The sequence below is a fragment of the Schistocerca serialis genome, chromosome 1, assembly GCF_023864345.2.
Source record: "Schistocerca serialis cubense isolate TAMUIC-IGC-003099 chromosome 1, iqSchSeri2.2, whole genome shotgun sequence".
NCBI classification, from domain to species: Eukaryota; Metazoa; Arthropoda; class Insecta; order Orthoptera; family Acrididae; genus Schistocerca; species Schistocerca serialis.
The window spans coordinates 567,140,603-567,166,219 of record NC_064638.1 but is presented as its reverse complement, the minus strand read 5'-3'; the positions used below and the strand labels follow the sequence as shown (position 1 = coordinate 567,166,219).

The following is a 25,617-nucleotide window of genomic DNA, read 5'->3' as shown; positions in this document are numbered from 1 at the left end:
TTGCAGTACTCTCTTTGTGATAAAAGCTGTTTGAAGGCCTGGAAAGATATGTGCCTAGCAGAAATGTATTTCCTGACAGTACGTCTTCTCAGGACAAGATTTATAAACCTAAAACATTCTGAATATTGGTCTCTCAGAACACTAATAGTGGGTTAATGTCTCATGACAGATATTTATTGTTACTCTGAGTGTTGCATTCCCACAATAACAATATTCCTGCTCAAGCTGTTTTATATCTGGGGGGGGGGGGGGGGGGGGGGGGGGGGGAGTTTAGGACAGCACTCACTCAATTCCAACATTCCAAATGTTTCATCATTACAAAGTCCCCCATTTTTCAAGGGACACTTAGGTTTCAAATGTGCATTCCATCTAGAAGTCATTCTGGTATTAAAATGTTTATTCTGTGTGGTTGTGAAACAGGTTTTTTTTTTTTTACTTGACTTTTTAGTTTATACTGGCACAAAGTGTGACATAGTAGTCAGTGAAGACTACTTGGGAATTACAGGCAATAATATTGTGACAACACTTTTCGAACCTTATTTGGAAAGATAGCATGCGCCATATGTGGATAATTTAGATACAATAGAGGGAAACATTCCACGTGGGAAAAATATATCTAAAAACAAAGATGATGTGACTTACCAAACAAAAGCGCTGGCAGGTCGATAGACACACAAACATACACACAAAATTCAAGCTTTCGCAACCAACGGTTGCTTCATCAGGAAAGAGGGAAGGAGAGGGAAAGACGAAAGATGTGGTTGGTTGGTTGGTTTGTGGGATTAAAGGGACCAGACTGCGATGGTCATCGGTCCTGAAAGGATGTGGGTTTTAAGGGAGAGGGTAAGGAGTCATTCCAATCCCGGGAGCGGAAAGACTTACCTTAGGGGGAAAAAAGGACAGGTATACACTCGCGCACACACACCCATATCCATCCGCACATACACACACACACCTATCTGTGTATGTGTGGATGGATATGGGTGTGTGTGCGAGTGTATACCTGTCCTTTTTTCCCCCTAAGGTAAGTCTTTCCGCTCCTGGGATTGGAATGACTCCTTACCCTCTCCCTTAAAGCCCCCATCCTTTCGTCTTTCCCTCTCCTTCCCTCTTTCCTGACGAAGCAACCGTTGGTTGCGAAAGCTTGAATTTTGTGTGTATGTTTGTGTGTCTATCGACCTGCCAGCGCTTTCGTTTGGTGAGTCACATCATCTTTGTTTTTAGATATATGTGTGGATAATTGTTACACAAGTACATCTCTGTTCCCCTTCTTGCACAAAAGAGGAAGAAATACAGTAGATACAGTTCCCTTGAACAGGAAAGGTGCACTAAAACTTGAGGCCAAACTGCGAAGAGGAGAGACAGAATTTAGGTCAGAAGAGATGATGAAAGACGTAGTCTGTTGACAACATGTCGTACAGCTGGAATGAAATCAGGTCAATATGGGAAAATGGACTGCCAAACTGATACAAAAAATATGTAATGAAATGTAATGAGATTATGGGTCCAGTGGACAAAATAAACATGCTACTTAGTTCAGTGGAATGTGTTTACGAAACACTGAATTGTAAATGTGTTAAATTCCCACATTATTTACAAGGTTCACACTGAGAAGAGTACTTCACTTGTACCAAGAAAGGAAATCAGCAGGAGGTTGCTGGTCAAATGAGGAAAAGCCTTTGTGGCTTTGAGAAAGGCATTTTTCAAGCTCCATCGAATCATCAGTAAAACAACATGGATCTGTAAGCAGATGCATCATATGCAGCAAAAACAAAAAAAATTAAAGGAATCATGTTACTGCTATAAACAATGTGAAATGTGATATGCAACTGTGTGTTGTAGCTTGTTTTAAAATATATCACACAAAAAAAGTCTGAAATGTGCTTCTTTGTAATGTTATCTGGTTTTAGGAACTCCATCAATAAAGATTATTAAAACTACACTTTATTTTAAAAACTTATTGGTGAGAATAAATTCAGAAGAGCCGGCTATGATAACTCAGTGCAGCAGATGTGGCAGTATTCAGCGTCATATCGTGTTTAACATGGCAAGCATGCTGCATGGAGCAGCCATCACACACACGGATGTGCGTACTGTTGTAGCCCATTCAGCAGTGAAGGATTGAAATACAGTTGGCATTGAAGGTCCGCTGTTAGAGCATCTCCTGCACCTGCCATTTCACAGTTCACTGACAACTGGTGCTGTTGGGTGAGGTGTCCCATTGCTCCTCTTTCTGTTCTAGTCTGCTGCTTTGTGTGCTGTGCACTCCTGATCAGCTGTATTGAATAGCCCTATCCTAGCACAACAGGGATATTTTATTATAAATTGATGTTAGATTTTCACTAGCTTCTGCTTAGTGTAAAGTAAATAATTTTTGACTCTCTAGTATCCATTACCCAAGAGGCATGCTTGAAGTATCTTTCTAAAATTTAAAAAAATTTAAAAGACTGTCCGTTTCATCCCATCTGGTAAGTCTTCCCTGACCTGGGATTTGGGTGACTTTTGTGAACTGTACCCCTTTTCCTAAACCACTCCAGTCCTTTTCAGTCACCCATCTGCCTTCCCCTTCAACTCTTCTGCCAAGCCACTGGCTCTGAAAGCTTGTAAAAGTTAAATCTTTGTGTGTGTGTGTGTGTGTGTGTGTGTGTGTGTGTGTGTGTGTGTGTGTGTGTTTTCTCTTGTCGTTGCATGGTGAGTAGATTTTTTATTTGTCCGTTTACATTATATTGTTATCAGTAAAGGAATTCTTGTGATCTGGACCTAGGATTATTATTTACATACATATTTTAACATAATAGAATGCCTATGTCTCCATTTGACAATGTCAGATAACAACATGTATTTCATTGGTTGAAATATTTAAAAATCAGTGTTTATGGAGTCTGTAGGTGTGTCAAAAGTATCAGAAATGAAAGAAGAGTCTCAAGCTTATTTGTCATAGCAAAAGAGCTGTGTGATGCAATATCATACCAAGTAAAGCTTTTCATTAGTAAATTTCAATTTTATATTACCCTTTTTGTTGTAGTACTTTGTGGTATATGTGAATAATTCCCCAATATAAGCATATCCATTTGTAGGGAGGCAATGTCTAAAAACTAAACTATCTACAGGTGGCAAGACTTCTTCTGTCATGAGTGCCACTACTAACATTTTTCAATTCATAAACAAAAATGTTGTGGAAACATGCAAACTTTTGAAATTTTTCTAATGGTTATTGTTGAGGCTGAAAGGTGCTTATCAACTCTGAAGATATTTTAAAGAACAACAGTGATTGAGACTAGGTTGAGTGTATTAATAGTGCACACTGGAGGAAAGAACATAATTCAAAGCCTGTCTCATTTCAGTGACAAGGCTGTTGACTTCTTTGAAGAAAGGCAGAAGAATGGACAAATAAAATTGGTATTGTTTCAGGAAAATGTAAAGCTAAAACTGAAAAAAATAAAATAGATTTCTGCAGTAGAAGAACAGCTGAATAAAGAGGAATAACACAACTTGATGTAACAAGCAGGAAATATATTGCCCAGAAAATTCACAGTTGGACATTTGCCCTGGTAGAAAAACTCAAGAAAATCCAAACAACTTGGTCTGATGAGTGGAAAAGAGCCCATTCTGAGAGACTGAAAGGAATATGGGCACAAAGAAGCGGTGTTTTAACTCTGAAAAAGCCTTTTGTTGTACATCTTGTGGTCCAGTAGGGCCCAAAAATACTATTATTACCACCACCACCACCACCACCACTACTACTACTACTACTGCATTAAATTGAGCAGTTGACAGTTTTATTCAAATCTATCCAACTGCCAAGTAGTCACTGTGAAAAATGTGTGTGTGTGTGTGTGTGTGTGTGTGTGTGTGTGTGTGTGCGTGTGTGTGTGTGTGTGTGTGTGTGAGAGAGAGAGAGAGAGAGAGAGATAATAGTTTTTCATTTATTTAGTATCGCATCTGAATTTATTAGTGTGCAGAACAATGTTTCCACTTTACATAAAGCTGCATAATGATCTAATATTTTCTGAAACTTAAATATTTCTGCATGCTTCTCATAGCATTTTTGGAATAAAGCCATAAAAAGTTATAAAATAATTATCTGTAAACTAATGTTGTTGTAGCCAAAACTGGAAGTCCCTGACTATAGCAGTGATGGAGAAAGCAGAACAGAAAGTGGAAATGGAGCTCATTATGGTGGAATAGAAAATCCTCTTGATGCGAAATCGGCATATGCAACTGGAGGACTACAAGGTATTACGTGTGTAATTTTACGTATAATTGTCACTTTTTTCTTTCATGGTGAATACTTCAAAGTGTGCTAACAGGAAAAACAGCCGACAACTGTTGAATGCATGACTCACTTTGAAATGACAATAAAACTAATATTTCTTTTGCTTGCTAGTCATTTTAGTGAATGCTTGTATTATGAAACAAATGGGATACAATAGTATTCATGTCTACACTCTTGAGTTCGATGTTCTACAGATTATGCATCTTACTTTTATGAACACAAGTTTACTGGAACTGTATCACTCCACACTGTATCTTTAGATCATATATTCATTTACCATTTTCAGTAACCCCTGTATACTAACCTTCTCCTCTCCCACCCCCACCCCCACCCCCACCCCCACCCCCACTCCCACCTCATTTTTTTTTATTACCTACTATTCATAATATTGCCCTTATACATTACTTCAGCACATTAGTGTACCACTTACTGTTACCAGATTTGGATTGCTCAATTCAGCTACTATTCTATTGTTTTCCTCTGTTTTTGTGATATGCTGCTTGTTAAATACACACAGAATTGATTACTGTAAGATTTAGTGAAGTGCTTGGTTTAATACACTCAGCGCCAAAGGTTATTGCACTGTAATATGTATTTTCTGAGTGATTAGCAAAAAATTCACGCTGACAGTCTAAAGACAGAAATAGTATGAACATCTAAAGGCGGAACCTAGTTATTTAGGGCGCTGTGTCTTTGGTAGTATATCCTGAAATGTAGAGATATTAATAAATGATTGGTAGAAATTCAAACTCAAAGGTAGGTCAATGACGAGAGCTAAGTTCAAAATAAATAATATGCATTGAAGAGTAACAAGAACTTGATGGAAAAAAATGAAATGGAAGTAGAAAAGTGTGGAACAATAAATCAAATAAAAGAGATAATGGATCCTTCTTTATCCCACCCATCCTTTCTTACTTTTCCCAAAGTCACTCCACTGTACTTCCACATAGTTACCCTGTCAGTGAATGATAGACAGTTTTCCTAGGTTGGTGCTTCACTTCATAAAAGCATCTGCAGATTCATAACGCCCTCTACAACATTTAGTTGGTGGAGTCTTCTAGATCAAAAAGACACGTTAGTGTAATGCCAACTTCAAATCACCAGTTGTACAAACGGCATTCATAGTGATAAATGCAAGAGTAGAACTTGTGATACCTGTTTATGATGATTGTGCATCGTGATGACTGTTTTATTTCCAAGATGCATATGCTGTGAAGGTACATTTGTTGTTACACTGAATTAGTACTTGTGCGTTGTCGGCATCACAGGCCGTTGTAAATAATTTTTGGAATTTTTCAAATCTTAGACTAGATCTGAAGGCTTAAAACATTTGATCATTTATAATCATCCTAATCTGTCTCTTAGGAAATGTGTAATGGGCCTAGCAGTTTTAACAAAGTTTGGCTGAAAGCTCCCTAGCAGTTTGCCTTATCCCAGGAGACTGTTGGCTCATTTGGTCATTGCTGAGAAATAGTGGACTACTGCCAAAATCATTTAGAAATCTTATATGTCTGTAGCCAAAAATGTAAACCTCAATACAGTGTTGATCTCTGATCAGCTTAATAATGAGTTGTCTAGCCAGTGAAGCCAAAAACTCAACAAAATCCATTAATGTGATTCAGATATCGGGTTTCAATGCTAATTTCACTGATCTTACTTGAGTAAACAAAATGTCTACAACATGTATAGATAATATTTTAACCAGTTGTATTTATAATGAGGCAAATAAGTTTTATTCAGATAGGACTTACTGATCATTGTGCTCTGTTTGGAGTTACGTAGGGAACTAAAACATAACAAGTCCAGATTTTGTTACCTATGTAAAAAATTACAAAAATATTTTAAAAAAAATTGTGAATGCAGCAAAAGAACTCGCAAATAATAGATTTATTTTGGATTGTGACAACAAATCAAATGCATTATGGTCAGTGATCAAAGTTGAAGCAGGTTCCACAGCCAGAGGCCATGATATTTCCGAAATCAAGATAGAGGATAAAACTATTGTAAAACCTGCTCAAATTTCTGAATTATTTAATGAATTATTTATGAATGTAAACAAAGCAAACATCAGTGAAGAAGATTATTCAGATAAGGTAAATTTCTTCAACAGTGAACAGTTTGAGGGTGAACCTTTCAGTACATTTACCAAAACTACTGTAAAAGATATAGAAAATTAATACCAACAAAAGTGTTAAAAACAGTGTCTAAAATAACTGCACAACCACTATCTACAATAGTTAACCAGTTCCTTCAAGGAGGTTATTTTCCAGACTCACTGAAGTGTACAGTAGTTAAGCCACTATTCAAAGAAGGCACAAAAGAACATATGGGAAACTATCGCCCAATCTCACTTCTTCCATCGTTATCAAAAATATTTGAAAAGGTAATCACCATACAAATTCAAAATTTCATAGAGAAATTTAAAATAGTCTCAAAAAATCAGTATGGATTTCAAAAAGGCAGAACCACAGTATCTGCTGTAAACGATTTTCTAGATAAAATTAGCTTCTCTCTAGACCATTCACTGCACACCACAGGAATTTTTTGTGACCTATCAAAGGCCTTTGATAGTGTGAACCACTACTTCCTACTCTGTAAACTGGAAAAGTATGGAATTTGGGACACGGTGCTAGAATGGTTTAAGTCCTGTCTAACAAACGGAAGACAAAGAGTGGTTATATCATCAGAGAGAGGAACTTAATACTTCAAAGTGGAAACCATTTCACATGGAGTACCTCAAGGTTCTGTTTTAGGTTTCATTCTGTTTCTGTTTTCATAAATGATCTACCATTTAATGTTTGCAGATTATACATCTGTAATCATTGAAAGTAACAGTACTGACCAAATTCTCCAAACTGTATTAAATACTTTAGAAAAATTGGATACCTGGTTTAATTTAAACGGGTTAATATTAAACATAGAAAAGACTCCGTTAACGTAGTATGAAACAATACAAGCAAAATTAAATGATATCCAGGTCAGTCACAGAAACCAGGATTTGCAGAAAGCTAGCTGTGTGAAATTCCTAGGAAAGCAACTGGATAAAAATGTATCATGTGGCTCACATATACAGTACCCTGCAAATAAATAGTGTAGCATTTGCAGTGAGGGTATTGTACAATGCTGCCAGTATGGGCATACGTAAGGTGGTATATCACAGTTGCTTTGAGTCAGTAAAAAGGTGTGGAATTGTAATCTGGGGTAATCAAACCATAAGTGCCGAATATTAAAACTTCAGAAAACCATTATTATAAACATACACAATGTAGGGTGATGAAAATCATATCGCCCACTCTTAAAAAATCTAAGTATGTCAAGTGTTCCCTCACTATACATCTGTGAGCTGATTACATTTGCGTACAGCAACCTTGATTTATTTCTTGCAAATTATTTCCAACATGATTACAACACAAGAAATCAAAATAATTTTATGCTGCCCACCCACTGTTTAAAACTTTATGCTCAAACTTCGCATTATATGGGCATGAAAATTTGTAACAGAGGGGAAGTAAGATAATTGCTCAGCATAAATTTAGAAACACTAAAAAAATCCTATGTGAAAAACTAATGCAGAAATGTTTCTGTTTATTAGAATAAATCACGAATGACCACCTGAAAATTTGAGCAGGAGAGCATAAGTACTTAGGACTGTTAATTTTTTAAAGTTTGTTACTTTTCAAGAAAAATATTAATTGCTTAATTAATTATCCAGTACAGTAAATTATATTTCTGATATTGTAAGGAAAGTTGGAAACCAATGTTTGTGTTTTGTCGAGTCTCCTGGTCAGTAGTGTGTTTACATTTTGCGGCGTGTGGTTGCAGTTGTAGCGGTTTCAAATGTAAGTTCTGACAAAGTTGTTTGTGCACTGTTATATATTTATTAACTTTAATAGTTTTCAGTGGTGTTTTTTGCTGTTTGTGGTGAAATTACGATTTAATAAATGTTTGCTCGCTTTGTTTTTTAGAGTTTTCTGTGTGTTGAAGTCATTTGGTAAATTTTGTGCTTTAATTTTCAGCTGATGTTTCTTATTGTTTCTAGTGAAATATTTCAGTAAAATTTTCATTCGCTCTTTTAAGTTCGTTGAGTGTTCCAGTTTCCACTTGAATTTTTGGTTTCAGCTAGTAAATTTTGTGAAGTTGGTATTGGTATTAGTTGTGGTTTAGTAGTATTAATAAAAGTAGTTGCTTTCTTAGTAGAGAGAGAATTGTGAGAGCACTATTGTTAGTTCTGTAAATGGTTCTACTGGTGTAACTGAACTTAAGCAACATAGAAAATATATATATATATATATATATTTTCCCCCCCAGTAACTGCAAAATTTTGCCATGAGTGACAAGTGTGGGCTCTGTCATAGGTGTGGGATTTATTCAAAATATTTTCATTGTGTGTGTGTGGGGGGGGGGGGGGGGGGGGGAGATGCAGTGGGGAAGCCAGTGGGCTAGCAATCTAGCAAGATCTTCTCCTGGTAATGCAGAATCTGTAGAAGAAATAAGTTGATATAGAAGCTGGAGCATAAGATCTGTGCCCTTCAGGTGCAGTTACAATATGCGAAGGAGGAACTAGATAGGTTGCGGAGGGTGAAGGATGCTGGGGAATGGGAACTGGCAGTTGGCATGAAGGCAGCTAAGAGGAGGAGGTATTCAGACAGTTGTACTTTGCATAAATGCAATAGATTTGTCCAACTGTCAGAGTCGAGTGGAGAGGAGCTTCTTGTAGCTATAGGTGTAGGAAACATGCAGCAGTCCTCAGCAGTTAGGAGGCCTAAATCAGTTGCAAAGTCTAACAGAACGGAGGTGGTTCTGCTGCTAGGTAGTTCACATGGTAGAGATGTGGGCCAGCTGTTGCAGGATGTGTTGGGGAGTGAGTACCAGGTCACCAGCATTGTGAAGCTTAGTGCAGGGTTAGCTCAGGTGACTGACAGTATAGGGGAGTTATGTAGGAATTTTACGGAGGAGGATCAGTTAGAGATAGGGGATGGAGCAGAGAATAGTCTTGATAGGGACGGGGAATGTGATGTAGGTGGTGACCTGGTAAATATAGTAGCTATTTAAACTGGTGGCACTAATGTGCATTTCGTGCAACTGTTTCAGTGTCATGATCAGCCTTATCTTAATGCAGCTGTTGGCATTTTAACATGGGGCTGGAGAAGGCACTGATGGCAGAGGGCATGCGGAGTGTATACGACCTGGGAGATCCGGGGAAAAACCCGGGAATTTTTTCATCCGGGAGAAAACCAGGAAAAACGCGGAAATTTTTTAGAATTCCAGGCAGTTTTCATTGTTTTAGATTTCAATTAAATTTTTGTGATTTTGACTGGTAATAACCAATACTCTAACAAAGGATATTACTGTATCCCGCTTCTGCAGAATAATGCTGCAGCAACAAAACATGAACGAGAGGGGAAAAAAATGAAAATAGAACTTAAGTTGCAAAGGAACTGTGCCATATACAACCACAAAAAACGCTGCTCAGACAAGTGTCTGCCAGCAGCAATGTGTGTCGAAGGCTTTAAGAAGACTATGCAATCTTCCTATCAATAAATTGCCTCCGATGAGCGTGACGTGACAACTGTTTACATTAGATTCGTGTGAGCAGTTGTGGGCAGGATCTTGCGCATGCACAGTGGAGTCACATATGAGTAGTACCGTCTCCCACTTCTGACTACAGATGTGTGATTGGGCGCCATTACCTAGTATTGTCCCGGTTCAGAAATATGGTAGATCCGGGGCTGATGCACAGAGCAGTCTGAGTTGTAGTGGGGAGGTGGGTAGTCTCCACGTGACCTGCCTGTGTTTACGTTTAGTGATTTCGCTGTGTCCTCTTCACTTATTTCTCTCGCATCAAATGAAAACAAAACAGATTTCTGTGGCCAGGAGCTACCAAATGAATTAAAATATGTTCACATAATTACGGAAGGCTAAAATATGATACTAGTTTCAGATTTTATTTCCACCTTTCTGACAGTCAACTATTAATTGTCTTGCAGAACAATGAAGCTATTTTTGTCGGTTTGCTAAAGAGATTTGGCTTTTATTAATCTTTTCCACTGAGGCAGTCAATTTATTTGAAATAAAGTGTTTAATTTCACACTGTTGGCTAGTTTCAACTGTTCGCTGCATTTTAAGTGCACGTTTTCCATCTACTAGCTCGTGTGGCATTATGCTGTTATAAAGAGCCAAACATGAGATAATACAGTACTGGTACTCCAAGAAAATTTACATCTCAATCTGGACATACGAATGTGCACTTTAAGCTGAATTACGCATTTTAGTATGGTTCATGAAATTCCGATGCTCTTGAAGTATCCTCTCATGTCTTGTTTCTTTTATGACATAATGCAAGATCTTTTAATATTTTACACATATGAACATACGGGCTTCCTGCGTCATCGTAGCTGCACAAGCATAGTGACTCCTGTTATCTGGCACTCTCTGGCAACTGCTGAAACGAACCAATTTCTAACAGGTCTCAGGAAAATATTGCAAATGGTGGTTTGAAAAGAGTTACTTTCAAAGTTAATGTCCTTCTACGTAAGATGAACTACTTGCAAGAACGTATGATTAATTTCTTAAATCACAGAGCGTTTGACTCTCATTGAAAAATTCAACTTTCTGATGATGACCACCTAGAAGAAATTTTAAACTCAGAAGATCAGACATTTATGCCGTTACTAAAAATTTTACTGGCACACTGGCACATTTGTGTGATGTATCTTAAAGTGTAACATGCACAAAAAAGATCAGCATTATATGTGGAAGCTTAGCTTCTCTTGCAGCTTATTAATCTTAGAGACGAATATTATATGTAGAAGCTTTGCTTTTCTTATAGCAACACTATGTATATTAATTTAAACTATTAACTTTTCATATTTGTGTATTTGCACTACTTAAAAGTGATCTTGCTATTGGCTGACTGCATCACGTGACCTGTGCTGTCATCATCTGGCGAGATCATGTAACACGAGCTATGACTGGCTTACAAAATTGTGTCACAAGCTTAATTTCAATGCTTCGGAAAGTAACATGCGGTGTTTGGTGGAATTCAAATTTATATCTTCGTAACACAAAAATATGCAGCGTACATGTTGCTGCGCTTCAAAGATCTTTCCAAAACGTGAACGTGTTTGCCCCCCCCGTTTCGTTTTCTAAAGTCACGGGAAATTCTGCGTCAGTGTATAAAGCCATAAACATTCAAATGATTAATAAGTTTTACAGTGCCAAGGAAAAGTATACTGTCACTTAACATGGAAAAATTGTATTTTCACCCTGGAAATCCAGGAAAAATCCGTGAAATTTTTTTCCTTGTCCACGTTTACACCCTGGCATGGGTCACATTGCAGTGGTGCCAGTTTAGTCTATCAGTAGAGCGGGTTTCACTAGACATGGCCTTCACCTCAATAGGTATGGGAAGGGAAGGCTGGCAAAGCTTATAGGTGACAGTGTAGTGGGTGGTGGTGGTATCACTCATGGAAACATTCCTGTAGTAGTTGGTGTTAGAACTGCACCTTTTGTAGACTGAAGTCAGCTGATAGGCATACCTGCTTATAGGAAGTCCCTCTAGCTAAGGAATCACCTCCAGAGGACATCATGTTTCCAAGTAGAGAAGGAATTAGCATATTTCATCAAAATATAAAAGGTATTAGGGATGAAGTTAGTGAACTGCTTATAGAGGTTGACTCTGAAATTATTGGTATATAGGAGCACCTCTTGAATAACTTGACATTTCAGAGGCTTCCTTTACCAGGATACAGATTAGCTGGCTGTTTTTCAAGGAGTTCCTTGCGGATTGGGGAAGTGGCAATATATGTAAAAACAGTATTCCTTTTGAGGCCATAGACACATCACGGCACTGCACACATATTTGACTGTTGTGCAGGGGCAGTTGAATTTAGTGAATCTGAACTTCTGTCTTTTATTGTTTATAGGTCCCCTGAGGCATTTCTGCTCTAGCTAGAGAGGGTTCTTGATTTCATTTTTTGGGAAGTACCAGAAATTAGCTGTATGTGGTGACTTCAATATTAATTTTGTATATGATTGTGCAAGAAAAAAAAGATGTTGGTAGATCTCCTAAATTCATATGGTCTGATGCAGACTGTGTTTTGTCCAACTAGGGTGCAGGGGAACAGTAGCATAACCATAGACAATATTTTTATTCATTCTTCTTTACTGGATGGGCATTCTGTTAATTAAAAGGTGAATGGCCTTTCAGACCATGATGCACAAATTTTTAACACTAAAAGGCTTTTGTATTCAAACAAATGTCATTTAATTACAAACTATGTTGGAAAGTTAATCCAACGGCAATAGTGTGTTTTTTAAAACTTCGTCAAGGAACAAGAGCGGCAGGATGTTTATAGTGCCCATAACATAGATGACAAATATAATGCTTTCCTTAAAAAATTTCTCATGGTCTTTGAGAGATGCTTTCCATTAAAATGATCTAAATGGGGTACTAGCAGTAAAAGGCAGCCTAGGTGGCTGGCTGGTGGGATAAGGATATCATGTAGAACAAAGTGGGAATTATATCAGAATGTTAGAAGCAGTCACAATCAAGCTACAGTAGCCCATTACAAACAGAATTGTAAGGTGCTTAAAAATGTTATTAGGAAGCAAAGAGTATGTGCTACACAAATAGAATAGCTGATTTATAGGATACAATTAAAACCATATGGTCTGTTGTGAAGGAAGTGTCTGTTCAGCAGCACAAGGTCAACGATATAAAGCCAGTTCGTACTAGAAATATTTCTGTTGCTGATAAATCAGATATATGTACAGTATTTAACAATCATTTTCTGAGCAATGCTGGTGAATTAAATAAAAATTTAGTTTCTACAGGGAATCGTATTACTTTTGGGAAATGCCTTTCCAAGATTGATATCTGAAATACTCCTCTGTGATACAGACAAGGGGGAGATTGAGTCAATAATTAAATCAATGAAGACTAAGGACTCTCATGGATATGATGGAGTGCCTAGCTGAATATTAAAGTACTGTGCTGCACGTGTTAGCCCTGTATTTAGCTACATTTGTAATTTTTCCTTTAGGAATGATCATTTTCCTGAAAGATTAAAGTACTCAGTAGTAAAGTCGCTTTATAAAAAGGGAGAAAGGGATAATCAAGACAATTTTAGACGTGTTTCTATACCATCAGTGTTTGCTAAAGTTATTGAAAAGGCTGTGTTTGTAAGGATAATTGATCATTTCATATCACACGATCTGCTATCATATGTGCAGTTCGTCTTTAGAAGTCACTTAACAACTGCTATATTCTCTTTTCTCTGTGAGGTACTGGATAGGTTAAATAAAATGTTTTGAATGCTAGACATGTTTTTTGATTTAACTAAGGTGTTTGATTGTGTTGAACGCAAAATATTGCTCCAGAAGTTGGACCATTACGGAATAAGTGGAGTTCACCTCTTACTTTAACAACAGACAGCAAAAGGTCATTATTCACAGTGTTGAGATTGGCTGTGATACGGGGTCTGAGTGGGTATGGTCAAATGGGGGGTACCATAGGGATCAGTATTGGGGCCACACCTGTTCCGTATTTATATAAATGATCTGCCCTCTAGTATTAAGGATAACTCTAAAATATTTTTGTTTGCTGATGACATTAGCTTGGTAGTAAAGGATGCTGTGTGTGACATTGGCTCGGATTCAAGTAGTGCAGTTCATGACATAAGTTTATGGTTTGTATAAAATAAACTAATGCTGAATCACACTAAGACTCAGTTTTTACAGTTTCTAACACAGTTCAACAAAACCCAAAGTTTTAATTTCACAGAACGGGCATATAATTAGTGAAACTGAACAGTTCAGATTTCTTGGTGTTCAGATAGATAGTAAATTCTTGTGAAAAGCCCATGTCCAGGATGTTTTTCAAAGACTTAATGCTACAATTTTTACTATTCGAATGGTATCTGATGTAAATGATCATTTGACACAAAAATTAGTCTACTGTGCTTATTTTCATTCACGTAGGTTTTATGATATTATATTTTGGGGTAACTCTTCCCATTCTAAAAGGATATTTTCGGCTCAGAAGTGGGTGGTTCAGGCAATAAGTGGTGCAAGTTCGCGAACCTTTTGTTGACCCCTGTTCACTAGTGTGGGTCTTTTGAAATTGGCCTCTCAACATATATATATTTTTTAGTGTCATTTCTTGTTAACATATCAACTAATTCCAAAGAATAAGCAGCTTTAACTCTGTTAATACTCAGCAGAAATCCAACCTACATTTGGATCACACTGCCTTAACTCTTGTGCAGAAAGGTGTGCAGTATACTGCTGCATCCATTTTCAATAAGGTACCACAAGAATTCAAAAATCTTAGCAGTAATCCACGCACTTTCAAATTGAAACTGAAGAGTTTCCTCATGGGTCACTCCTCTCATATTACTTTTATGTTGTAATTGCATGTACTGTCATGTTCCATGACCTTGGAGATTTGCTCCTCAATTTGGTCCTATGGAACATGATGTGTAAGCAAATAAATAAAGTCAACGACTTGCAGTTGTATGTTATGAGATAATAAATGCCTATTCTATTCTATTCTATTGTGTTCTGTTTGACACAAAATTTGGTTGAGGTAAGGTAGGCATTGGTGTAATAATGAACTAGAAAATAGGAATTTGGGTGAACTACTATGAACAGCTTAGTGAAAGGATTGTCATAGTCAAACAGTGGAAAATCCAGGATTGAATAACAACAGTGGATAAGGATAGATCACTACGCACCAAATATGCGAGGCATCAAATGACATTTAAATGCAGATTAAGCTATCAGACAGAATCATCCCCCCCCCCCCCCCCCCTCTCTCTCTCTCTCTCTCTCTCTCTCTCACACACACACACACACACACACACACACACACACACACACACACACATTGTCACTGTTGTCTCCAGGTTTCCAGATCCAACATTTCACACTCCAACTCTTACATTGCAAGAAGTTTTAAGTTTTGCTATTTCTCATGATGTCGTTGTCCTTGGAAAAATACTTTTTTTTTCTTCAAAATATTCTAGAGAATGTCTTAAACACTTGATTCAGAGCTGTTGCTCTGTGCCATTTGTGACACGACGAGATTTACACACTGCGACAGCATGTCCACTATTTACCACTGTCTGCTCGAAACTGGTATTTTAATCATTTGCTGTTACATTTCTGCAGCTTTTGCAGTTCACAGTTGCATATTTCTGAGTATTTTAAAACAAGTAGATAATATTTGCATCACTTTGTATCGTACCAAGATCTGACTGATTATTTGCGTGCAGTTTTTTTCAGGTCGTAATTCATTGTAGGTAACTGCATGATATGCAAAAAGTATAAGGATGCTATCAATATTACTTGCTAGATCACTAATATATAACATGAAGAGAGAGAATCTCAACACACATCTGTAACACCCAGCTGATTTTACATTGGAATGGTGTAGTGATTAAGACAATGGACTCACCTTCTGGAAGACTAAGGCTCAAATACCTGTCCAGCTATCCAGATTTATGTTTCCTAAATCACAAAAGCTGGAAGTCAGAAAGGTTCCCTTTTTAGGGTGTGGTCAGTTTCTTTCCTTGTTGTTCCCCAGTCTGAGAATGTTCTTGCTATCTAATGATCACAAGCTTATCCTACCCCATCAGAAGCCAAGCCACCCAGTAAAGCAGGCCTGTCAATAACAACTCTGCTGCAAACAGTGAACAGCCTTTTATGTTGGTATGACCACCAGCTCGCTATCCTGTAGGATAAATGGGCACCACCAAACTGTTGTCAAGAACAAAGTTGACCACCAGGTGGCACAACATGCTACTGAGCACTAAGCACCACCTGCTCCATTTCAATTTCTGCTTCACAATCTGAGCCATCTGGATCCTTCCCTCCACCAACAGCTTCTCTGAACTACGCAAATGGGAGTTATCCTCACATCACATCCTCTACTTCCGTGATCGCCTTCTACTCAATCTCAGGTAACCCATTGTTTCCACACCATTCACCCAAGAGTTGTTTAGACTGCTAGTCTAAACAACACCATGTAGGGGCATAGGTGAGTGAGTGAGAGAGAGAGAGAGAGAGAGAGAGAGAGAGAGAGAGAGAGTGTGTGTGTGTGTGTGTGTGTGTGTGTGTGTGTGTGTGTGGTCACCATTTACAAGATCTTATCTACAACATTAATAATAAAAAATACAGAGTTTTGCTCTTCATTGCTGCACACACTAAGGATAACCACTGATGACTTCTGGATCATGAAGGTAGTGCTATGCCCTTTGCATAACACTAGCCTCTTCGGACAATCTATTTCTGGGCCACTGACATTAAAGTATACTCCATGTCTCCTTCCTGTCATTCCCTTTGTCAAAGATATTACTACCATGCACTTTACTAGATCCTGAAATATGACTTCTTTGCAAAAGCAGTAAACCATGATCATGATAAAAATGTGACAGGTTGTTTTAGTTAACCCCTTCTGTTATTACCCACTGCTCTGAGTCCTCCAAGTAATCTTTACTTGTGTACTCTGCATTAGCTATGAAGAAGGCTTTAGCTGCCTTTTGGAACAAATGTACTTAAGTAATATTTTTGTTTTTCATTTTTTGGGCAATTTATTATACAGATTCATTCCCTGATGTATAATACTGTTTTGTGCTTTGTTTCTTTTTTCTTAGTCTGTGGTAAATGTAAGTTCATACTGACTCTTGTTCCATAATTATGAGTAGAACTAAAATTGGAACACTGCTCTGATAGGCACCACAGATTGTTATATATACTCATGTGGTGCAGTGAGGATGCCCGGTTTTCTAAATAGCTCTTTACAAAGAGCCCGTCTACTGCTTATAATTATTATTCTTATGGCTCTTTCCTGCAGTTTAAAAACAGTGACAATGTTTCATGCCTTTGATCACCAGAAAAGACTCTCATAGCTAAGAACTGATTGTACATAGGAGTAGTATATCACGACAAGACAGTTGGCTGCTACAAATTGATGATAATACCCTAAGAACATGTAAAATACCGATGACATTCTTTTTGTCAGTGTCTTTGTGTCCTCATTCCACATTAATTGATACTCAATATTCATCCCTAAAACTTTTGTGCTTGTTACACAATCTGTAGATTCATCATCTATGGTTAATGTGACGAGTTGTTTTCCGTCTTTCTACTGATATGCACTCTGTACATCTCCTTTGTGTTCAGTGCCAATTTATTATGTGCTGCCAAACCATAAACATCTGTTTTGCTTTCTATACTAGGAGCTCTGGCATTTTATCAGTGACCATGATGTTGCTGTCATCAGGAAAGAGAACATTTTCTCCGTGTCTGATACTATCTGGTAAACATTGATATAGATTAAAAACAGAACTGGAGCCAATACGCTACCCTGAGGAACGCCTATGTTTATTTTTTAAAGGACATCATATTCACCATTGACTGTAGAAATTATTCATTTCCCAATTGCAATTTCGGAGTTTAAGCCATTTCCATGTGGTCCTGCAAAAGCTAAAAAAATACAAAAATGAATTACAGTGTGTATATACAGAACTGCACAAATATGTCATGCAGACAGAAGTACAATACGTGTGTATGTATTTCTTGTTTGACAGTTGTTTTGCAAAAAAATTATCAGCAGATGGGCGGACTATCTCTACCTTTTGCATCCTTTGTATCAGCTAAGACAGGAACCACTTGTTCGCTGTATTCCTCATAGCCAGTGCTTCTAGCTTGTTTAGCAATATTAAATGGTCAAACATATGAAAAGAGTTGGACAAGTCTAAGAACATGCCTGAAACAGTCATCCTTGTCAAAAGCTTCAAGTATCAATTTTGTGAACTCGGTAACAGCCGATCTTCTACTTTTTCCACTTCAGAAACCAAACTGTGCTTTGTTAAATATCAGGTAACTCATTAGTCGATCCTTCAGAATAGAGTAAATGATTTTTGGAAAACAAGACAGTAGTGAAACTGGCCAGTAGTTTTCAGTACTTTCTGCATTTTCTTTCTTTTTACTAAAGGATAACTTGTGCATGCTTTAGGAACTCTGGAAAAATACCTGAATTGAAGGATTCATTTATTATCTTTGTTAATCAGATTTGTATGCGATCATACACCTCTTCAGAACAGAAACATTACTCTCATCTAAACCAGCTAACTTCTTGTTTTTTAATTTCTTTACTGTTTTCCAGATGTCTAGCTGTGTTGTGGGAAATGCAGTTACATGTTTCATAGATCATTTGAATGATTATCTTATTGAAATGATGTGAAATGAGTCAGTTTACATGGTGTATATGTACTTGATTGGTGTTAACATTAATGAACGCATTTTTTCATTACTGGTTTCATCCTCAGTACCTGTGTTAATATACTATTCTCCACATATTATTACATTTGTTTCGGGCCTGAGACTCTTTCCAGAATGTTGGTTAATTTGTTAAGGAAAATGCCCACATCACCACTAGGTGAGTGGAACACACACACAGAATAATTTACTACTTATAGGTGTCTAGCTTTGTTAGTTCAACGGCTGCCAATCAAAATGTTTATCCATACCAATTGCAATCAGATCATCTCTAGCTTTAAAATATGTGCCAACTCTGGTATAAATACATGATCTCCTTACATTTAATGTAGTTCTACAGCAGCAACTAGCATGTTCACGTGATGACAACACTATATGCTGAAATTCACTATTTCTACCCCAGTGCTCTGTAATGTATTCCACCACACTGGTCAAACATCGTAATTCAGCTCCAAGCTGGTGTATGTTATTTGTAATGAACTACATATTTTGGTGAATAATAGATACTTCCAAACAAATTTCTGTGGTGTTTGTGCACTCTGATGTGGAACAATCTATCTTCCGGACACACCATGAAAAAAATCCCTAAAGTGGTAGAGATAGTTATAGAAGAGCGGAACCTGTTGTTGTGGTTTATCCTAAAAGAGGCCCAGCCATTCTACCTGTTACAATAGGTGTTTGACCGTGTGTGGTCCCACACCCACCTGCAATACTCTCACTAATTAACTCCATCCTTTCCCTGTCCTGTTGAGGTACAGACCATATTTTGTGTAGCCCCACCTCCCAATAGTCCCCAGTGATACCAGTTTAGTGTGCACCCGATCAACAATTGTCAATGCCACCTCCTCATCTGTAGCGACTTGCCAAACACCAGTGCCAAGACAAGGCTGATTGTACCACTGGAACAGACCAGCCATGCCCCCATTGATGCCACCAGTTAGGGAAATTATCTTACTCAGATCACCACCTATATTGTATGACCTGTCCCTACCCAGAGCTGTTCCCTGCCCCATCCATTATCACTACCTGATCCTCCTCTGTAAAATCCATACACAAAGGCCCTAAACCTTAACCTAGAACCAACTAGCCCAACACATGGCTTGAAAATGCTGGTTACCTGATACCCTTCCCCTAACTTCTCCTGTAACTATAGGCCTACATCTCATCCAAGACTGCTGCCAGCAGCAGTAATCACTCTTCCTAACATTTGTGCTCTTCCTAGCCTTCCTATATATGCATAGTGTCTGCTGCACATTCCCTACATCTACACCATCTTAGACTTTTGCCCCCCTCATCTCTGGCTGCTGGAACCTGATCACATCCTCCTGCTAGCCTACCTACCAACTGCCAGTTCCCAATCCCCCCCCCCCCCCCCCCGGCCCTCCCCACCACTTATTTCTTTCGTCCTCACTAAGTCTGATCTTAATCCAAATGTGGCTGAAGAGCACAGAATTTACTTTCCTGCTCCTCTATCACACTATTATTGTTGCATATTTTACAGTTCCAGGAGATGGCCTCAGTGATGTTCCCATAGTTCTCGCCACTACATTCCCCAAGTGAAGCCACTTGCTGCTCCCACAGTGCATCCCACTACTTACTTTCCTATGACAACTCCCACTGTTTCCACTCATGGTCAGACTACTTCACTATAGAAATAATGTAACATCTGATGACAATGTGTTGCCTTTGTTAGCAGCATGAGCTCTGTTACATCGGATGTATATAAATAAAAATGTTAGACATAAGTCACACATAACGGAAATTCAAACATGCGATATTTCGTAAGTGTTATGCAGAAATGCCAATTCTCCATTCGAGCAACAACAAAAAAGACACAAGTGCAGCTCCTCACAGCAAAAGGTATGTATAGATATACATGCAGATGTGTGCAGTTCATTGTAAGTGTTCAGTTCAGTATGTAAACTTAAATAAGACTATTGGAAAAACACTATATGGTCAAACCTTCAAGGCAATAACCACAAAATATACTGCAAAAGCTCTTAAAAATGTGAAACATGTAAAAAGAAAAACACGGATAACGATAAAAAATATCATCAAAACTTATGTTTTAATGAGTAGTATAATTGCTCTTGTCGCTTGGCCACAATCTAGCCAAAAGTCTTTGTTGAAAGTCTCCTTTATAGGAATTTTGTGATAGAGATTCTCAGCAATTTCCACTGAAATACTACGACTTTGATTTCCTGCACCAAGAAAAGGCTGCTTTCAAATTCTGGCAATGTGTCTTCACTGTTGATTTTAATGATCTGGTGCTATTTATAATACATATACATCTTTCTGAGTGATTTGTTATCTTGCTTTGGAGATGAAGCAGATACATGATGAAATGCTGAATTGGAATGTTCATAAAGTTGTGTTGATAACTACCATCATATACTTCTCTTGTACCAATACTTTCGAAAATAGTAGAAACTGCTTGTACCAGCAAATTTGCCAATATTTCACCTGCAGTGGAACTCTGATAAATACTGGTATGTTTGCATATATATGCTTGAAGCACTCTTTAATGTTCGTCCAGTTGTACCATTCACATCAGGTGTTCTGTTTCTTGTTATGTGGAGAGCCATGGGAAGCTGATTTCTGTTATTGTACAGATGTTTATGAATAAAGCCTTATTTGTTACTTGGATTGGTTTTGTGTATTGCTTGGGTACTACACGACTGGCAACATGTTTGGAATGATTTCCATGTGTGCTGTCTCTCAAGTGCAGTTTCGTCAAGTTCATAGCTTATGGACACCGTACTACTGGCCGTAATTGAGCAGCTTACTTTGGCAATGACCACTTTGTCGGCTTCCATTAACAGACAGGTACCATTCCACCGATCCGTCCACCCGCTTTTCTTCCCTATGATGATTCATCTGAGGTTTGTAATCTTATGAAAAGAGACTAAGACAGAATTTTTTGGTTTTCAGCATGACAGACTTGAATTTGTGCTCTGGCTTCTTCGTCTCAAGGCTTCCATCTAAAGCTTGTCCCTGTGCAAGAACCGGCAATTCTGTCTCTTCTTCTTCTTCTTCTTCTTCTCTCTCTCTTTTTTTTCACATGAGCAGTTTCCTGTCCAACTACCATCGCAAGTGAACACGTCATAGTGACGTGAGTTGAATTCTACTGATGCCACAAGAAACCAAATCAGTCATAGATGGTCTGGGCAGCCAAACTTCATGGTCTTATCCATAAGTGTCAGTTCATTACTGGTTGTGCAGACTATATGGTGCACACCACAATTATCTATTTAGCTCCAGACAATGAAGTGCGCAAGAAGATTTTATTCTATTGAAAACCACCTTTTGGTGGAAGTTTTTCAAATAGCACAATCTTTTGATCAAGTTTCTCGAGCAGTGGGTGATCAAATTGAAGTGTGGGGTGTTGTGGCAGTAATGTCACAAGATGGGCCCACTAGGATGACAGATAGCTTTCATGAGGAAGCAGGAGTGGCGGCTGGGCTATTTGTGATGCTTGCCAGAAGAAAGGCCACATCGCCTCTGTGTGTCTTTCGCCCTTTCGCCAAAGGTTGCTCGGGGTTTGGACAAAGACCTTCACTGTTTGACTCTAATACTTCTGACTTCTCCCAAGTTGTTTATTGAGTTAAGTGTTTTTTGCCAAGTGCTCTGGCTACAGGTTGACACAGGTGCTGCAGTGATGTCATTGAATTATCAAAATTTTGCGAATTTGGGCTCACTTCCATTGACACCAGTCACATGGAAGCTGGTCAGTTATAACAAACAGAACATTGCGCTATTCGGACAATTTATGGCACCTACCTCTTATAAGTCAGCGGTTCGTTCCATTGCATTTTTGGTGGTTGCGGTGTCGGTATTCAGAACTTGTTTGGGATGGACTCATTTCAGGCATTTGGATTTTCTGTCACTGACACAGTTCACCTTGTGTCCAGTTAGGTACTGTATTCTCAGTTGCAAACATTGTGTGAAGAGGAGTTGTTTTTGGAAATTATAGGGTTTGCTACAAACTTTTCTGCTCAAATTTCTTTGAAATCCATGGTTTGGACTCATTTTTGTTGTGCATGTCCTGTTCCTGTCGCCATGAAAGCTCAGGTGGAAGCTGAATTGGACAGCCTTCAGTCTCTAGGGGTGGTGCAACTTGTTATGGATAGTGAATGGTCATCTCTGCTGGTTGTAGTTCAGAAGCCATCAGGGAAACTTCGCCTGTGTGGTGACTTCAGTACTACTGTCAAAACATGTCGATTGCGGATACTTATCCTCTCCATCGCCAGAAGGAACTGTTGGTGAAAATATTGGGTTGCCAGTACTTTTCTAAAATTGATTTGTCTGAAGCATATCTCCAGGTTCCTGTGGACAAAGAATCTTTGTGAATTATGGTTTTAAATACTCCTTTTGGTCTCTATCAATATTTGTGCCTTCCGTTTGGTGTCACCAGCACCCCTCCCTGCTATTTTCCAATTATTTTTAGAACAATTGACTGTGCCTGTCCCAGGTTGCATTAATTATGTGGATTATATTGTTGTCTGGGCTCCTACACAGCTAATCACTTGAAAAAAATTGCGCACTTTGTTTTCTGTCTTACAATCTGTAGACCAACGGTGTAATATCGCGAAATCTCGGGTTTTTCAACCTTCTGTTGTGTATTTGGGTTCGAGGTCTAATGAGATGAGGTTTGCCCTCTTCCAGACCACATCTCCCGTTACGTCTATGCCTCGCTCATCCACAAAGGAGCTTAAGGCCTTCCTAGATAGTCTAATACCGTAAATTCGAGCAGGGGCGGCAACATTGAGCCACCTGTTGTATACCCTGTTATGCAACATTGTACCTTTTTGCTGGAGCCCAGATTGCAAATATTCTTTTCAAATGTTGAAATCCAAACTCCTCTTGGCACATTGTTTAGTTGTGTTCTCTCCGGACCAGCACATAGTTTTTGCTTATCAATCCAGCTCAGCAGTATTACTCTCATGGAAAAAGAGGCTCTTGTCATAGTCTATGCTCTCCGGAAATTTCATGTTTTTTTTTCCCTCTATAGTTTCAAGTTACACCTTATTACTGACCATAAACCCTTCATTTCCTTGTTTAACCTTCGCATTTCCTTTCCTTTTAAGGCAGCACACCATCTACAGTTCTGAGTGCTGTTCTTGTCTCACTACAATTACTAATTCCATTTTCAACCTACTTGTAAACATGCCAATGCGAATGTCTTGTCCCGCCTTGCTGTGGACTCTGATCCCAATTTTGGTTGCGAAGAATTGCTTTGCTTCCATCTTGATTTTGAAAATGCAGGCCACAGTCGAGAGTTTCCCAATTACCAGCTCATGCACGGCAACTGCTCCCCAATTCTACACCAGTTTCTTCAACAGGGCTGGGCAGATAAATCGCCAGATTGGGCTTCATATCCCCTGTTTTGGGTGGTGTTTTGCTGTTGTTGACAAAAGACCTAGTCCCATTTTGGACAAAAGACCTCTCTCGCAGAGTAGTCATTCCAACTGTGTTACGGGCGAGGTTCTAAGCCTTCTCCACTAGGGCCATTGGGGAGTTTTGTGCACTAAACTATTAGCTAGGAGACATGTTTTTTGGCCAAGGATTGGTGGCAAATTTGTTCATTTTGTCGTGGCTTGTGAGCAATGTACCCAACAACAGGCAGCTCCCTGGGCATCCCTGTCCCCCTGTCCCACTCCCTGCCAGCCTTGGGAACACATTCCTGTAAACAATGAAAGTCTCTTCTTGAATTCCTGTTGACTCATGGTTGTGGATGCATTTTCCTGGTTTCCTTACATTCTCATGTTTGTTTCTACATTGGCGGAGGTCACAATTCTTATGCTTTTGATGATTTTTTTTTCTATTGAAGGGTTGCCCTGTGCTGTAGTTTCTGATAATGGGGCCCCAGTTCGTTTCTCACACCTTTCAGATGTTTTGTTCCTGTCATGGCATTCATCATGTCATGGCTCCCTCAACCAAACGGCAAGGCAAAATGACTAATGCATGCATTCAAGTCCCAAATGAAAAAGTTTGTTGTGGATTCTTCATCAGACGATGCCCTTCTCCGTTTTCTGAGCAACTCTATCTTCATGTCTACAGGGAGCTGAGCCAGACTAAGTTGCTTCACAGCTGGAAGCCATGCATGCTCCTTGCCTGTGTTGCTCCTGCCACAGGTGGGTTCGTCCATCTGCAGCCCACCAGGATCACCAGTGTGGGTGTGAGAGTTTGGTTGCTGGCTCAGGTGGATACCAGTCACTATTGTCCACTGTTAGGGTCCACCACTGGCGATGCTGTCTTTGTGATGTCCGCAGGCTGGTGTCACACCACTTCGATCAGTTGTGCCCCCCGTCGCTACACCCTGCCCCACTGCCCACCACCTCGAGCCCGTTCTTGCCTGCTGTGGAGGCACCCCCGTCCCATTGGCTGCCTCCTCCATGTGTGGACCCCTCGGGTTCCAGCTTCCCAGTACTAGGCGCCAGTCTGTCTCCAGCCTTGGTCCATTGCTGCAGCCTGTTGTTCCAGTTGAGCCACCTCCATCGGCCCCCTCACCATCATCACCTCAACTGTCATCACCAGTAGGTCCAGCCCTGTCTCCCTCACATTGGGAACTGTTTGCTGATGATGATGCTCAGATGACTATGTCACCCTCCTCTCTGGTGCTGTCATAAGGCGCTGTACAAGTCCATTGCCCTCAGGCTTGCCCATGTCCAAGCACATTCTGGCACTGTGCTCTGGTGCCTACCTGGCACAGCATGGCACCGGCTGCTCCACTCCAGATCCAACAGATGCGTCTCTTGTTGGGCTGCTGGTGGCTTCTGCATTGCCTGGGCACCCAATTTGTATGAGGGAGAGGTGTGCTGTATCCTGCTACTAGTGAAAACACACACACACACACACACACACACACACACACACACACACACACACACACACACACACGCTCAATCTGTTCTCAGAGCTTTACTGTTTATAATTTATATTAAAGACCTGCCTAGTATCATGCCGTGGAAATCTGTTCTGTATGTTGTTGATACCAGTTTCATTGTGTGTGTGTGTGTGTGTGTGTGTGTGTGTGTGTGTGTGTGTATGACTGAGCG

The 25,617-nt window shown here is 39.2% G+C and overlaps 1 protein-coding gene across 5 annotated transcripts in view; it reads left to right on the top strand.

Annotated features, from left to right (window-relative positions):
* The window catches only part of LOC126475985 (protein abrupt-like), a 270,298-nt gene that overhangs the window by 61,669 nt on the left and 183,012 nt on the right, over positions 1 to 25,617 (top strand). For all 5 annotated transcript variants that reach the window (XM_050103511.1, XM_050103507.1, XM_050103510.1 and 2 more), the window contains exon 5: positions 4,107 to 4,236. In XM_050103511.1, coding sequence (XP_049959468.1) covers positions 4,107 to 4,236 — 130 coding nt within the window. The remainder of the gene's footprint in view (positions 1 to 4,106; positions 4,237 to 25,617) is intronic.